We start from the raw sequence: 17,086 nt of genomic DNA, 5'->3' as shown, positions 1-17,086 counted from the left end.
ATAACTTTGACGTTCCAAAATTATTTTTAGAGCGTGTTTTTGCATCATAATAGAAATAATTTTAAAAGCTATCACAAAATTCACTTCTTTATCTCCGGTATTTTTTACTTAGGTATCTTGCACTTGATCATCCATGACTTGTGTAATACTTATATTTTATTGTGTTCATATACGCATATGCATTTTTCCTTTTAGATTTTTAATGTTTTAACAACAATGCCCCCTGGACCCGATAATTAAATTGGGATAAAAAGAAGAAAATGAAAAAGTAAACCAAGTACTCATTTTGTAGCAATAGCAAGTAGTACATGCTATTACTATACAATTAGCTTGCAACTATTTATCCAAGATTACTTTTCATAAACTATAAATCGGTATACATTTTCCAGTACTTTTGCAGTATTGCAATATTTTTTTCCCAACTGCAGTATTACGATTTAATTACTAAAATTCACCAAAACTTTAAGAACATCCCCCATAACCAAATCCTAATTTCTCACCAGCAACATCATACACAATCTCCAATGTCTGTTGTTGTATATTCCCAAAAATTCCAATACTATCATCATCTCCATTTCCAGCAAAAGCCAAGCAAACCTGAGAAGCACCATTTGCTATAAGAATACCATTTGGGTCCAAGTTCACATTAGTTTTACCATTGAAGTTGAAACTGATTTTCGGAATACTAATGGAAGTGTTGTTGCTTAAATCATAACATGTGTCAAGCAAAGATAGGTCCGGTGCCCTGGGGTACTTGGTCATGAATTGCCGGAAAGTTGACCGCAAATTATCGTACGCTGTTGAGGGTAATCTGGTAATTACCGTACCAGAATCTATAATTGTTCCGGCATTCTTAAATACCATTGGACTTATCGATAACGCTTTCCCACCAACGGTAATACCTAACACATCAATGAAGTAAAATGATGCTCCTTGTGAAGGTGAAGGAGCGAATGGTGTGAACTGGATGGTCGAATTTGCCCCTTTGTTTTTACCGAAGGTTAAATGACCATTTGACCCTCTCCTAGTTGGAAGGCAATAAGAGAAGTACTTCCCGAATTTCTGAGCTGTTTGTGAAACAATGGATAACGGGTCGCGGCCTAACCCGATTAGCCCGGCGGTTTTACCGAATAACCCTTTGTTGTTTTGTCCACAACCGAACATAAACCCATCAAACACATCATTTGGTGTTAAAGTTAACTTGTCTTTAGCGAAGAACCCAATTGAGAATGACGCGTCACCGTACTGAATACCGTAAACGCATTTAGAAGAAGAGCAACCCGGGTCGTTTCCACTAGCGGATTTAAGACCTGAACAAGCAGTGTCGCTACAGGAAATGTTGGAATATGTCGCAGATGATGATGGGTCGAAAATTGGTTGTTGTTGAGCGTAACAAGATTTAACACATGGTTTGCATTGTGTCCATGTTAGGTCACTACCCGTGTCGAAAATCAGGGAAAGGTCCTTTTTTGGGGTACCAATTCCGAGGGTAACAATGTAATTTCCGGTGCCGAGAGCATTACCGGGCTGGGCCGGGAGATTCGCCTTTGACTCTTTTACTCTCTTGGACTTCTTGTTGGAAGATTTGTCTTTCTTTCTGAAGAGGTCGTAGTTTTGGGCTGTGATGCGGGCTTGGATTGAGTCTACTCGGGCTTGATCGTGGGCCAAGATTTCGGTGAGGGTTGGGGCTTTTTTTGCTCCCTTTTGGTTTAGTTGAGAACATGGGCCATGCCTGTTGACGATTTTCAATGATGCCCCTCCTGTTTTACCTGGAAAAAAAAAGAAATTGAATTTATGAATTAAATAAACTAAACCAATAATTAAGATAAGTACCGAATCAAAGTTTCAAGAAATGCAGATACACACAATATGTCTAAACTCAACAAAAGCTAGAGCAAACATATAATAACATATTCTAAAGTGTAACCAAGCATCGGTTCTATACTGACTCATTTATATAATAATACTCTTTTTGTTCCATTTTATGTCAATTTTCTTTTTAATCTGTTTAAAAAATAAACTTATCTATAATTTAAACTTAAAACCTTTTATTTTATCATGTATGATATGTTGTTGTAACACCATAAAAATGTCACGTGATGTTATAATCCATGTTCGAAGAGTCAAATATTGTCACATAAAATGAAATGATCTGGAGTACCTTTTGCAGGTAGAGGAAAAGTTCAATAATAATTAAAAGACAAGTATGAGTATCAAAATTTAAGTTGGAGTTATTGTGCATATGAAATCAAGTTTACATACACCGTAATTGAATATCATTTAAAATCTGAGATAGAGTATACTAGTTGTTAAATCAAATGAAAATCTAAAAGGTGGTCAAATAAAAGTTAGGGAATATGTGCAATAATTTTCCCTAAATTTTTTTTAAGTAGACCCGAGTCATTAATCAAAATTATTTCGAAGTAATCATTTTTGTTTGGCTAAATAAAGACAAGACAATGGTTTTCAGATGTCATCATTTGCTGCAAAAAAAATTGATTTGTCCATACAGCTGTCCCTCACTCATTCTTCATGTTTGGTTTTGAGAACTATAGGCCAAAATAGTGTGCTTTCTGATTATGGTGGAAATACTAGTAGTGTATAATATGAAGAAAAAAAAAAGTAAATGAAATTATTTTCTCTCTCTGTCTTGTGTCTACCATCAAAACAAAAAAGGAATTTACGGAGCAAGTGATTCCTTAAATAAGTTGATTGGAATATGTCATAATCAGTCTAGTGTCCGAATAATTTAAAGCATTTATGAAGATCTATGTACTTCTCAAGTTTAAATAAATGAAATAGACACACACATACACACTCTATTTCATTTATTTATATATATATATTGACGAAAAGTGAACATTTCAATTAATGAAAGGTAAATTATGATTAATTAGATATTATAATGATCAAAATTAGAATTTGTCTCTATGTCATGAACTAAAAAGCACAAATTTCCTTAATTATTGGGCTACAGGGTAGAAGAATGCTATATATGTATGACTCTGTACAGAGCAATAATGAAACTTAATTTTTTCTTAAAAATACAAACAGAGAAGGAAGGATAAATGATTAAGGAAATAAGTCAAATATGTTGCTAATGGGGACTTATAAATTCAAATGAATAAGCTTTCAGCCTTTCCAACTAAAGAATCTCAATTTATAAGTAAAACAGATGGCTTAAAAACTTGTAATAGAGTTTGCATGTTCTGGAATTCACATGATCACTCCGCAGTCCGCATTCATATTTTCTTATTGAAAACTTTGATTGATAGCAACAACAATCATTAAGATATTGATTACATTTTGACTGGTAGTTAGGTTGTATTTTGGATAACTCTTCACCAATTTATTTTTTCTTCTTTAACTTATTTTATCTTCACTATTCGGGAGTTATCTCTATTCTCTTTTCTTTTCTTTTCTTTTAAACTTTTCTGAAACTTGCATGACAAGGTGGAGCTCGAAATAATCGATATTAAAGTGAGTCAATAAATAAAATAACATAACAAATCATGAATATGAAAACATCAATAATTGCGAAGTAACGTGATAAATTGCAGGTGGCAAATTTAGTACTGAAAGCTAGATCCTTTTAAAGAGGCATAAGTAGGATTATAATTTGCAACTTACCAATAATTTTGCAACTTTTTGAACACTATTGTGAATTTATAGGTAACTCTGGGGAGTAACTCTTTTTTATTTTTAAAAAATATTTGTTGGCAAAACTTTGGTCCCCATCATAAATGCAACTTCTTATAGTAATAGCAATTTCAGTTCGAACCATATTTTATGCTAGATACATTTATTCTTTTTTCTTCAAATCCTTCTATTACATTTAGTGAAAAACAAGTGAAAATGTAGGAGCTGTATTCAATCATGTGGATAATTGCTTTTACTTTCAACCCCACAACTTTTTGAAAAGAGAATATTCTCCGTTCGTTGACCTCCGTTTCTCACCACAACCCTACCCCATCCAAATTTCACCCCAAAACAACAAATAAACAAAGGAAAAAAGAAAAATAAATTAAAGTAGGTTGATGTGAAGTAATATTCTATCCATTTCATTTTATACAATAGTGTTTGTTCGAACATGAAACTTATTTTTTTTAATTTTTTTTGATATATACCAAAAGTTACTTTTAAATTATGATCTTAATCATATCATGACATTTATACAAACATGATAATGAAAATTTTAAATTAAAATATTTCAAACAAAAAAGGTGTGCAGTTTTTGCAAGAGATTAAAAAAATTGCCATATAAAATAGACAGAGGGGAAGTAGAATTTCCCCTCGCCTTCTTCCCTCATCCAACCTTAGGCCACCATATGATCACATCAAAGAAAAGTCAAGGATGAAGATTTAAAATGAAAATGGTGATAGCAATATACAACATTAATACACAAACATAAGTGGACATATATACTTTATTCACACTTACACATAACTCTATGTGAACTTACGAATCTACATTAATTTTGTTGTCTCTATTTGAGTTAGAGTGCGGCCTTTCTTCGGATCCTGCAGGAAGCAGAGTGCTTCGTGCATGGGCTGCCATTTGAGTTATAGTACGCAAAAAGTAAATATTATGAGAATAAAAGGAGAGTTAATTAGTTACCTTTTCTAGCAGGGTTGCAAGAAGAGGAAGGAAGCAGAGAGCTGAGCTCGAGAGTATGGAAATGGGATTCTATGGTTTTTCTTCCTTCCAAAGCATGGCTTTTCTCCAAAGAGAATGAAAGCAAAATGAGAAGAAAAGAAGAAGAGAAGAACAAAAAGTAAGAGGAAGAACAACTTGGAGTGGCCATTATTGAAACAATGATTTGGTTTTGACAAGAAGCCCTTTCATCCTGCTTATTATATAGAGTTTTTGGACCCTCCACAAAGACACCTCAATTTTCTTTTCTTTATTTTTCTCTATAATTATATTATATTCTGGGGTGGGGGTGGGGTGTTTTTTTTTTTTTGGGTGGTGGGGTTGTTTCTATTATTAGAGAAATATAGTATAGATCGTGAAATTGGTAAATCTAGGTAATTTTGCATCTAATAAGACGTCAAGGATCTTAATGACATAAAAATGAAAGGCAAAGCTACCCTTCGTTCAATTATTAAAATAATTATCTAATTCAGATAATTATTAAGTGGATTAATTAAATATATGTACATGTTATATTTATGAAAGGACTTAGCTTAGCTAGTTTCCTTGCGTGGGAATAAAATTTAATAATTCTAGATTGAGGAACATAAAACACTAACGAAGTTTCCTTGCTAGACACAATCAATTATATGATTTTGTACCCATGTGGAAGGCTTTTCTAAATCTTTTCTTAACGGTGATGTCATGTCTATTTCTTTCTAACGTCCGCAAAGAAACTTTAACATGTGATGCAATTTGAAATTAATTCAAATGAAACTCTTAGCTAGCGATTAATTATGTCTGTAAAAGTTTCTTGCAAATGGCACATCATAGCCTATGTTGTGTCTCAGACTAAAGTTGGTTCGAATATCCGAACCCAACTACAAATAGTTGAATTAGAACCATCGATGTGAACCATTTTTAAAATTTCTTCCTTTAATTGATCTGGAAATTGTATACTTTAATAATTAGAGAAACGAACTTAAAGAAAAAGAGTTGTTAAGCCTCTATAAAAAAAAAACAGTTGGCAAATATGAACGATGGACAAAATGTGAAAACTTTTCCAAAGAATCACCAAATCATATATCCACCACCCAATAATAGATACCTGGCCAATCAATCACTTTGTTTCATGTTTTGCTCTTTCTTACACTTTTTTTTCTTTTCTATTGGGGACAGTGTGGAGGGGTAGGGCACGCCTTTTGTTTGTTTCCCTTTAGGAGGGAACCTATTAGAATTTACATGGATAAAAATTTAAATAAAATTAATTCAAAGTAATTTTCTCGTTGTAAAGAATTGATTTTGTTCAATTAATCCTCGATAGGTCACCGGAAGGTAAAGTTTACATTGTAAAGCTTTACTCGAATTCAATATTTAAACTAAATCATAGCTACTTATTATGATTAGATATTTAGTGAGGTAAATTTATATATTAATTAATCATGATTACATGGGAATAATTTATATGCAAACATATGTCATGCCGTGTTTTTCTAGCCTCTTAAATTTGTCTAAATCTATTTTTTCATTCAAAAAGCCTGCAATCAATTTATCCAAAATATTTTTACCCTTAGGGTTAATATCATTTTTGGTCCCTCAGATATTGATAAAATGTGATTTTGGTCGTTATAATATCTTATTAAGCACACTAAATCTTTAATTAATTAAATTATGATGCTTGCGTATATTCACAATTTTTTCATAATTATCAATCATTCCATCACTTTATTACTCATGTGTTATATTAAGTTTGGAATGTTATTTCATAATGACGGTAATATAATTTTCTAAATAATCAAGTATGACATATTTTCTATATGTAGGGACCATAAACACATATTTAGTTTATTAAAAACTAGCTGAGAAGCAAATCGAATATATCAATAACTTAGGGACCAAAAATGTTATTATCCTTATATTTTATATTTAAAAGCTTTTTTTTCAAATTACAAAGACTTGAGGTCATGAGCGTAGCTTTATTCATCTTGTTTTTTGGGTTTTCTATCCGGTATTCGATATCCAGAGGCTCGACTTGACTTGACGTCTAACTGAAAAAATTTCCAACCTTTTTGAGCAGCAATAGCTAGTAACAACCTTATAATATCAAGCCTAGCAACTGGAACAAAAGTTTCTGAATAATCAACTCCAAAAATCTGTGAGTAACCTTTCACAACAAGTCTCGCCTTGAGCTTGTTAACAGAACCATCAGCATTCAATTTCGTACGAGAAACCCACTTCACACCAATGATCTTCTTATGTTGAGGCTTTTTCACAAGCTGCCAGGTCTCACTCTTCTCAATTATTGCAAGCTTCTCCTCCATTGCGGCTTGCCACTTGGGATTTGAAATGGCTTCCTTGAATCTAGAAGGCTCTAAAATCTGCACATTACATCTCTGGTATATATCAGAGAGCAACCTTGTTCCTCTCACAGGTTAATGATCAATGTTCTCATTAGAATGCAGCAAATTGCTTGTAATCTGCTTCTGCTTACCTTCTTCCCAATTCCGTTGCTCATTCTCCATAAGAAACACATCTCTGCTTATCATATTTTTCCCTGTTTGAGGCTGCAAAATTCTGTAAGCTTTAGAGATTGGGCTATAGCTGATAAACACTCCGGATTCAACCTTCTTGTCTAACTTGTCTCTCTTAACCTGTGGAATATAAGAGAAACACAAACAACCAAATATCTTTGAGTGTTTCAAGGAAGGCTTATACCCATGCCATACTTCAAAGGGTATCTTTCTCTCCACTGCTTTTGTAGGCAACCTGTTCAGCAAAAACACGGCAGTGTTAGTTGCTTTTGCCCATAAATTCTTTGGTAGGCCCTTCTCATATAACAAGCACCTAGACATCTCCATTATCGTCCTATTCTTCTTTTCACTGACCCATTTTGTTGTGGAGTATATGGGGCAGTGAGGTGATGCTCGATTCCTGCATTTTCACGAAACTTTTCAAATTGATCAGATGTGTACTCAGTACCATATCTAATCTCAGCATTTGCATCCTGCAACCACTTTGATTCTCTACCAAAGTTGTGAACTTCTAGAACACTTCAGGTACTTCAGAATTGAACCTGAGGAAATAAATCCAACACATTCTTGTCATATCATCAATGAATTCTATATAATATTTACTTCCTTGAAGTGAAGCAGCCTTATGTGGTCCACACAAATCAGTATGGACTAATTAAAGCTTCACCGATGCTCTCCAAGTTGCCTTGGGAAAAGGCACCCTGCTTTGATTTCCTAATTGACATGTGTTGCAACTTGAGTGTTCCTCCTCCATAGGTGGTAGTCTTTGAACCATATCATTCATCGACATGTACAAGAGTGCCTTGTGATGGCAATGTCTGAGTCTCTTGTGCCATACATATGTTGTCATCTCTTGGATCTGATAGGCGGCTGCTTTTCCTCCATTAGATCAAAGGAAAAACTTCTTCCTCTCATTTTAACTTGACAGATTTCTTGACCCTCTGAAGCAAAGATCACACACTTCTTGTCCGCAAAAATTAGCTTGAAATTATTCTCCAAAAATTGCTTTATGCTCAACAAATTTTGATCAATTTCAGGAACATAGAGCACATCCGAAATTAACTTTGTACCTGAATAGCTTTCAATAGCTATTGTTCATTTCCCTTTAGCAGGAAGATAATCACCATTACCAATTCTGACTTTAAAGATTACAGATCTGTCTAGCATTCTGAAAAACTTCTCATCATGAGTCATATGATTTGTACAACCGTTATCAATTAACCAGCTTTCACTTGAAGTACTTTTACTTACAAAACAAGTAGCCACAAACAATTGCTCTTTTTCTTGTTGGTCTGCAATTTGTGCTTCATATAATTGTTGTGGTCCTTTCTCTTTGTAAATAATCTTAGCAGGAAGATAATCACCATTACTAATTCTGACTTTAAAGATTACAGATTTGTCTAGCATTTTGAAAAGCTTCTCATCATGAGTCATATGATTTGTACAACCGCTATTAATTAACCAGCTTTCACTTGAAGTACTTTTACTTACAAAACAAGTAGCCACAAACAATTGCTCTTTTTCTTGTTGGTCTGCAATTTGTGCTTCATATAATTGTTGTGCTCCTTTCTCTTTGCAAATAATCTTAGCATGGCCATGTTTATGAAACTTTTTGCATCTCATATCAGGTTTTCTCCAACACTAGTGTGGATGATTTTTCTTCCCACAATGCTGGCAAGCTGGATACTTTCCACCTTTGTTGTTGTTGTTGCTAGAATTGCCATCAGTTGTAGCAACTTCTGTTGACGTAGCATAGCTCTTTTTCTCCTTTTGCTTCTTGCATTTGCCTCCGTAGTTGAATTGTTGCCTTGCTTGCAAGGCTCCTTCAACAGTTCCCTCATTCCTCATCAATCTTCTTTGTTCTTGTGCTTGTAAAGAGTTTAAAAGTTCTACCAATTAATTAATTAATTATTTCCAGATTCTGACCCGTTAGTGACCCGGATCCGCGTGTCTGACCCGCGACCCGTTTCTCCCCATTCCAGTTAATATTCAGATTATTACTTACGAATTTTTCTGAAATCCTCTATTCTTCTACTCTTCTTACAAGTTTTCTTTTCTGTGTGATATACTGCCATTGAGTGGTTCGCCGCTACCAGAATTTGGAGTACTACTATTTTGGTAAGATAATCGTTCTATCCTGGGAGGGGATATTCCATCAACCTCGAGTACTGTGAGGGGAATAATTTCCTTAAGGACACACTTTGAACTAAGTGGGCTCGATTATGTTCTGAATATATTTTTTTTTTCCTAACACTGTTTCTGTTCATTTGTCCATTTTCTGTAATTTACTGGTTTTTAGTTTTTACAGATTGTGTAATCTGCTTTTACTAAGTGTTTTATAGATTCAGAAACTTTATTTAGACTTATACAGATTATTTCAAAACAACAATCTTAAGGAAATTACTATATAATACTATAATCTGTATTCTGTTTAAGGAGATTAAAACTTCTGTAGTTTTCTACTCCATATGAATATTAGTATTCTGACTTGAAGATATAAAAAACTTCGTTGGAATACCAAAGTTCATAAGTATACTGCGATTTGAAGAAATAAAATCTTCATCGTTTAAGTTTGTGATTTAATTGCTATTCTAGTTTTATTAACTAAAGCAGTTTGTCGATTTGACAGTGACAAAGAAAGAATGGCAATTGAGACTGAAACTCCCTCTGCGACTGGAACTCCTTCTGTGAACATTGCACCAGCGGTCACGCCTACAACCCGTGCCGCTGTGCCACCGGCTGAGAAACCTGCGAAGTTCACCGGTGCCAACTTTAAAGGATGGCAGCAGAGAATGTTCTTTTGGCTTACCACCCTTGGTATGCAAAAGTTCACCAGTGAGGACCCTCCCGTGCCTGCCGCCGACATGCCTGACAATCAGAAGTTCATGGTTACTGAGGCTTGGAAACAGGCTGATTTTTTGTGCAAAGGCTACATTTTGAGTGCCTTAGAAGATGATTTGTACAACGTCTACAGTGCAGTAGAGACCTCCAAAGAATTATGGAGTGCACTGGAAAAGAAGTACAAAACTGAAGATGCTTGCTTGAAGAAGTTTGTGGTTGCCAAATTCCTAGACTACAAAATGGTGGATGGAAAAACTGTTGGAACCCAAGTTCAAGAGCTTCAACTTATCTTCCATGACCTTATTGCTGAAGGTATGGTAGTGAATGAAGCATTCCAAGTGGCTGCAATGATTGAGAAGTTGCCACCCTCATGGAAAGATTTCAAGAATTATCTTAAGCACAAGAGAAAGGAAATGAAATTGGAGGATCTTGTGATTCGTCTCAAGATCGAGGAAGATAACAAAACCGCTGATAAGAGGTACCGTAAGAGTTTACCAATTGAAGGGGCAAGTGTCGTTGAAGATGCTGCTCCGAAAAAGAACAATAAAAGGAAGAGGCGTTCTGGAAAGGAGAAGTATCCTAACAAGAAAAAGTTCAAGGGCAATTGTTACAATTGTGGTAAAGCAGGCCATAAAGCTCCCGACTGTCGTGCCCCCAAGAAGGACAAAGAGAAAAACAAGGGTCAGGCAAACATGGTGGAAGATGTTGATGACCTATGTGCAATGCTGTCCGAGTGCAACCTGGTTGGCAACCCAAAGGAGTGGTGGCTTGATTCTGGCGCCACTCGACATGTGTGTGCCGTTAAGGAAGCATTTACAACTTACACTCCCGCTGGACCTGACGAGGAGTTATACATGGGAAATACAGCAACAGCCAAAGTTGAAGGATATGGAAAGGTTCTGTTGAAGATGACATCCGGCAAAGTGCTGACTCTCAACAACGTCATGCATGTTCCATCAATTAGGAAGAACCTAGTTTCAGCCGCACTACTCGTGAAAAATGGGTTTAAGTGCGTGCTGGTTAGTGATAAATTTGTACTTAGTAAGAATGATATGTTTGTAGGAAAGGGCTACCTCACCGAGGGCCTTTTCAAACTTAATGTAATGGTTGTTGCCAGTATTAATGGAAAATCTGCTTCTTCTTACTTATTGGAGTCAAATAATTTATGGCATGTTCGTTTAGGACATGTCAATTACAAAACCTTGCGGAAAATGATTAATCTTGAAATATTGCCAAAATTTGAGTGTAATATATCTAAATGTCAAATATGTGTTGAATCAAAGTTTGTTAAGAATTCGTATAAGTCCGTTCAAAAGAATTCAAATCCTTTAGACTTAATACACACTGACATTTGTGATATGAAGTCAATACCATCTCGCGGTGGGAAAAAGTATTTCATAACTTTTATTGACGATTGCACTCGATATTGTTATGTTTACTTGCTAAACAGTAAGGATGAAGCAATAGAAGCATTTAAGCAATATAAGAATGAAGTCGAAAATCAACTAAATAAAAAGATAAAAATGATTAGAAGTGATAGGGGTGGAGAATACGAATCTCCTTTTGCAGAGATATGTTTAGAATATGGAATTATTCATCAAACCACTGCCCCCTACACACCACAATCCAATGGAGTTGCGGAAAGGAAAAATCGGACATTGAAAGAAATGATGAATGCTTTACTAATAAGTTCCGGTTTACCGCTGAGCTTGTGGGGGGAAGCTATCCTTACAGCTAACCGAATACTCAACAGAGTGCCCCACAGCAAAACACAATCCATTCCATATGAACTATGGAAAGGAAGAAAACCCAACTTGAAATATTTCAAAGTGTGGGGGTGTTTAGCAAAAGTACAAGTTCCTTTACCTAAAAGGGTAAAAATCGGACCAAAAACTATGGATTGTGTTTTTATTGGATATGCTACAAACAGCAAAGCTTGTCGGTTTTTGGTTCACAAATCCGACAATCCCGAAATTCATGTTAATACGGTAATTGAATCAGATAATGCTGAATTCTTTGAAAATATTTATCCGTATAAAATTGAATGTGAGTCGTCAAGTGAAAGATCTAAACGATCGCGGGAAGAACCAAAGGAAAGTACACCAAGTGAAAAGGATCCAAGGCGTAGCAAACGTCAAAGGACATCTACTTCCTTTGGACCAGATTTTGTGACATTCTTGCTTGAAAATGAGCCTCAAACATTTAAAGCAGCGATGTCTTCTTCTGATTCAGCATTTTGGAAAGAGGCAGTCAATAGTGAGATTCAATCAATCTTAGATAACCACACATGGGAAGTGGTTGATCTTCCTCCTGGAAACAAGCCTTTAGGTTCTAAATGGATTTTTAAAAGGAAAATGAAAGCTGATGGCACTATTGACAAATATAAGGCAAGACTTGTAGTCAAAGGTTATAGACAAAAAGAAGGCCTTGATTATTTTGACACATACTCGCCTGTAACAAGAATAACGTCCATTCGGGTGTTAGTGGCTCTGGCAGCCGTGTATGGTCTTGAAATTCACCAAATGGATGTTAAAACAACTTTCTTAAATGGTGATTTGGAGGAAGAAATTTACATGGAACAACCCGAGGGTTTTGTGGTTCCTGGTAAAGAAAAGAAAGTGTGCAAACTTGTAAAGTCGCTTTATGGACTTAAACAAGCACCCAAACAATGGCATGCTAAATTTGACCAAACCATGTTGGCAAATGGCTTTAAAATCAATGAGTGTGATAAATGTGTTTACATTAAAAACACTCCAGGTCACGAAGTCATTGTTTGTTTGTATGTTGATGACATGTTGATAATGAGCAAAGAAATGGCAGATATAAATGCTACAAAGCGCATGCTGGCTAGCAAATTTGATATGAAAGACTTAGGAGTTGCTGATGTAATCTTAGGAGTCAGAATTCATAGAACTCCACAAGGTATAGCATTATCACAGTCTCACTACATAGAGAAAGTACTTGACAAGTTCAAGTACTTGGATTTCAAGATTGCCAGAACTCCAATTGATGTGAGTTACGCACTTCAAAAGAATGAAGGTGAAAGTAAATCACAAGGGGACTATGCGAGAGTGTTGGGAAGTCTGATGTATATCATGAATTGTACACGACCAGATATAGCATGTGCCATTAGCAAACTGAGTCGGTTTACAAGTAATCCAAATTACACACATTGGATGGCAATGAAACGAGTTTTGGGGTATCTGAAACATACTCAAGACTATGCTTTGCATTATAATAAATATCCCGAAGTGATTGAGGGATATAGTGATGCAAATTGGATCACTGGATCGTCTGAAGTTAAATCCACGAGTGGGTATGTTTTCACAATTGGGAGTGGAGCAGTGTCTTGGAAATCATCCAAACAGACTTGCATCGCCCGTTCCACTATGGAATCTGAATTCATAGCTTTAGACAAGGCCGGTGAAGAAGCTGAATGGCTCCGGAATTTCTTAGAAGATATTCCATTCTGGCCCAAACCTTTGGCTCCTATATGTATACATTGTGACAGTCAAGCAGCAATAGGAAGGGCAGGGAGCGTAATGTATAACGGAAAATCTCGTCACATACGACGAAGACACAATACCGTTAGACAACTCCTCTCTAGTGGCGTTATCACGATTGACTATGTAAAGTCAAGAGATAACGTAGCGGATCCGCTTACAAAAGGCTTATCTAGAGAGGGAGTTAGCAGATCATCAATGGGAATGGGGTTAAGGCCGAGGACAAGTCATCATGGCGGTAACTCTACCTAGCAGACTGGAGATCCCAAGAACTAGGTTCAAAGAGATCAAACAAAGTTATGACTGACGGTTCAACATTGTCAAACAACTCAACCCATTCTCGGATGAAGACAATGTTCAGAAATAAGGATAAAACTTTATGGCTTGTTAATGAGTTAATAAAGCATTAAGATTTTTAATGATTATCTAAATCTGGCAGTGTATGACCAGATAATGTGGCTATAAGACCACATGTTTAGAAATCACCTATGTGAGTGTTAAGTGTAAGCCGCTTTAAAAGGGAATGATAGTGAAGGCCCATTCTCTATGCACTCATGAAACCAGGCGGTGTTCATGGCTGAAACGAACACAACCGTGAGAACCATAAATGGTTGAAGGTTGATTGTGTGATTTATGTTGTCTAGGTACACAACAAAGTTCGACGGTTCAAAGATATCAAATCTACCGATTGATCGAGTATATCCGATGTAAGTTCACTACGGAAAGTTCAAAGGGAAACCTACTTATCCAGATGCAGTCAATCTTCGCTTGTATATCACACTTGTCCGCGCATTCTTTTATATTATGGCCATTCCCCATTCATGTGGGGGATTGTTGGGTTTTTTGATATTGGTGAATGGGAAATGATGGGATGAAAAGTGAAGGGAATAAAAAAGGTCCCTTTTTGCTTTGTGAAATGTAAAAGGTTCCTTGTGCTTTGGTTAAAGCATCTGTCCCACATAGGAAAAAGAGAAAAAAAAAGAGGTGTACATATTACATTACACCTTCTCTAGTTGCTAAAAGGGTTGAGGGGGAAAGGACCCCACGCGCCGTCGTCGTCGCTCGCTCGGCTCGGCTTCGGCTTTGGCTTTGGCTTTGGCTTTGGCTTTGGATTTGGATTTGGATTTGGATTTGGTCAAATGATCTGATTGATTGATAATCTTTTTGGACCAAATTCTTTTAAATTTTAATTTAATTATTTATTAATTAATTAATTATTTCCAGATTCTGACCCGTTAGTGACCCGGATCCGCGTGTCTGACCCGCGACCCGTTTCTCCCCGGATTAATTTAAATTTCCCTCCGTTTTTTTTTTTAAAACGTACATTTTCTGAAAGGTTGCAAACCTTTCTGAAAAGGTGCAAACCTTTTCCCAACCAGTGCGTTAATGGCTATAAATTCCAGTTAATATTCAGATTATTACTTACGAATTTTTCTGAAATCCTCTATTCTTCTACTCTTCTTACAAGTTTTCTTTTCTGTGTGATATACTGCCATTGAGTGGTTCGCCGCTACCAGAATTTGGAGTACTACTATTTTGGTAAGATAATCGTTCTATCCTGGGAGGGGATATTCCATCAACCTCGAGTACTGTGAGGGGAATAATTTCCTTAAGGACACACTTTGAACTAAGTGGGCTCGATTATGTTCTGAATATATTTTTTTTTCCTAACACTGTTTCTGTTCATTTGTCCATTTTCTGTAATTTACTGGTTTTTAGTTTTTACAGATTGTGTAATCTGCTTTTACTAAGTGTTTTATAGATTCAGAAACTTTATTTAGACTTATACAGATTATTTCAAAACAACAGGATCTTCATAATCCTCCTCTACTGCCTCCCAGAGATCACATGCATCCATGTAGGCTTCCATCTTGACAGCCCAAACCTGATAGTTTTCTCTATCAAAAACGGGTGGAGCAATTGATGAGAAAACACTCTCACCTTCCATAATTTTGCAAACTGATTTTATGGATGGTCTGGTTAAGTATTTGGGTTTCACTGAGTCAAAAACTCTCAAGCTCTCACAAGTCCCTTAAGAACAAAAAAATCTTTGATGCCAATGTTAAGATTATGATAGCAGAAATAAACAAGTAAGTGACCTGAAAGGCTGATTTTTATTGATCATGAAAGCTTGCTTAAATACACAAAGTCAGTAACTGACTGCTAATGAAAATATGCTAAACTAAAAAAGAGGAACTGAACTTAAAGATAGCTAACAAGCTTTCAAAATAAAAACAACATCCAAAATATCTGTAAAACAGATCAGCAGATTCTAATGCATGCTCCTCGAATCTTGCAGCCCAACTGCCAGTAATTTCAGCCTTGAATTCAGGTCCAGTAACCCCACTTGCAACAACACTACAATTTTTGAGGCAACTACAACAAAACTACATGAGAAGTAAACTCTATAAGAGAATCGCCAAATATTCAAAAATTCAAATTCCATCAAGCTGTCTCCACTGAATTAATTTAATATCAAATAGACTTTTTAAAATTTTAAGTTTGCAAATATTGTATTTTATTCTTTTTATTTTTGTAATATAATGCATTGATTTAATTTATTTATTTTTGGTACGACATTGATTTAATTGGCCCACTGTGTTTACTTCTAATATTTCTCATGTTGAATGAGAATATAAAGAAGAACTCGTATTATTGTTTTTAGTTTTTTGACGTATACGTTGATTGACTTTCTTTTGATGCATACATTGACTTAATTAGATTACAAAATTTACTTATATTAGTAATGTTTTTCATATTAGAATGGGAATGTAAAGGAAGGGTCGCGAGAAAGTAATAAACAGTTAACAAGTTTTTAATATAGTTATGGATGATAAAATGTGCAACTAAAATTGCAGGATTTTAAAAATATTTGAGAGAAAATATATGATAGATTTATTATCCAACCCATGGTTAGGACCTTGCTTTAATTAATTAAATTTCAATCATTAATTTTAAATTATGACATGCTTCTTCATTCGAAAGAGAGTTGAAGAAAATGAAATATGAAGAGCAATCGAATCCCCACTACGCATTCATTTTTCTTTTATCTTATCCTGGACCTCGTAATTAAAAAGTGGCACTTGGAAGATAAAACTTTACAAGATAAATCATTTAGAGCCAGTTTCTTATAATATTGGAGAGTTGCAGAGAGGAAGTTTGATATTTCCAAAGTAGTCATGTATCAATTTTTGCAAATAATAAGTCAATATACCAGATATTGAAAATTTAATAGTCAATATATACTAAAAGATAATGTAATTTTTGTCTGAAAAAGGTGGAGGTGGCAAAAGTACAAGTTGATATCTGTTTTATTTCGCATTTTTTAGATCGTAATTGTAGAATTGTCAAAATGAATTTGGTCATGAGACCCAACTAACCTGCTAGCTAGGTGAAATAGCTTATAACCCGTATACCATCAACTATTTTGAGATTCTTGACTCATTTAAAAGAATGAAATTTTGGTGTTACTTTATACCTCTTACTATGTGAAGTTGTAAAGAACACGTCAAAGGACCAAAATCATCCATAATGTTTGGGTTTGGATCAAAATCATACATATTCTTTCACATGGTGCA

General features: G+C 35.2%; 1 protein-coding gene across 1 annotated transcript; it reads right to left on the bottom strand.

Moving 5' to 3' along the window:
• Positions 1-261: 261 nt before the first annotated feature.
• Positions 262-4,846, bottom strand: LOC132635764 (aspartyl protease family protein At5g10770-like). The gene is made up of 2 exons (XM_060352275.1): positions 4,619-4,846; positions 262-1,769 (listed from the first exon to the last, which is right to left on the bottom strand). Exons 1-2 carry the CDS (start codon positions 4,803-4,805, stop codon positions 463-465), a joined length of 1,494 nt encoding a protein of 497 aa, XP_060208258.1. The 5' UTR covers positions 4,806-4,846; the 3' UTR covers positions 262-462.
• Positions 4,847-17,086: the final 12,240 nt, after the last annotated feature.

The sequence above is a fragment of the Lycium barbarum genome, chromosome 4, assembly GCF_019175385.1.
Source record: "Lycium barbarum isolate Lr01 chromosome 4, ASM1917538v2, whole genome shotgun sequence".
Taxonomy (NCBI): Eukaryota; Viridiplantae; Streptophyta; class Magnoliopsida; order Solanales; family Solanaceae; genus Lycium; species Lycium barbarum.
This window is presented reverse-complemented; position numbering and strand designations above follow the sequence as displayed.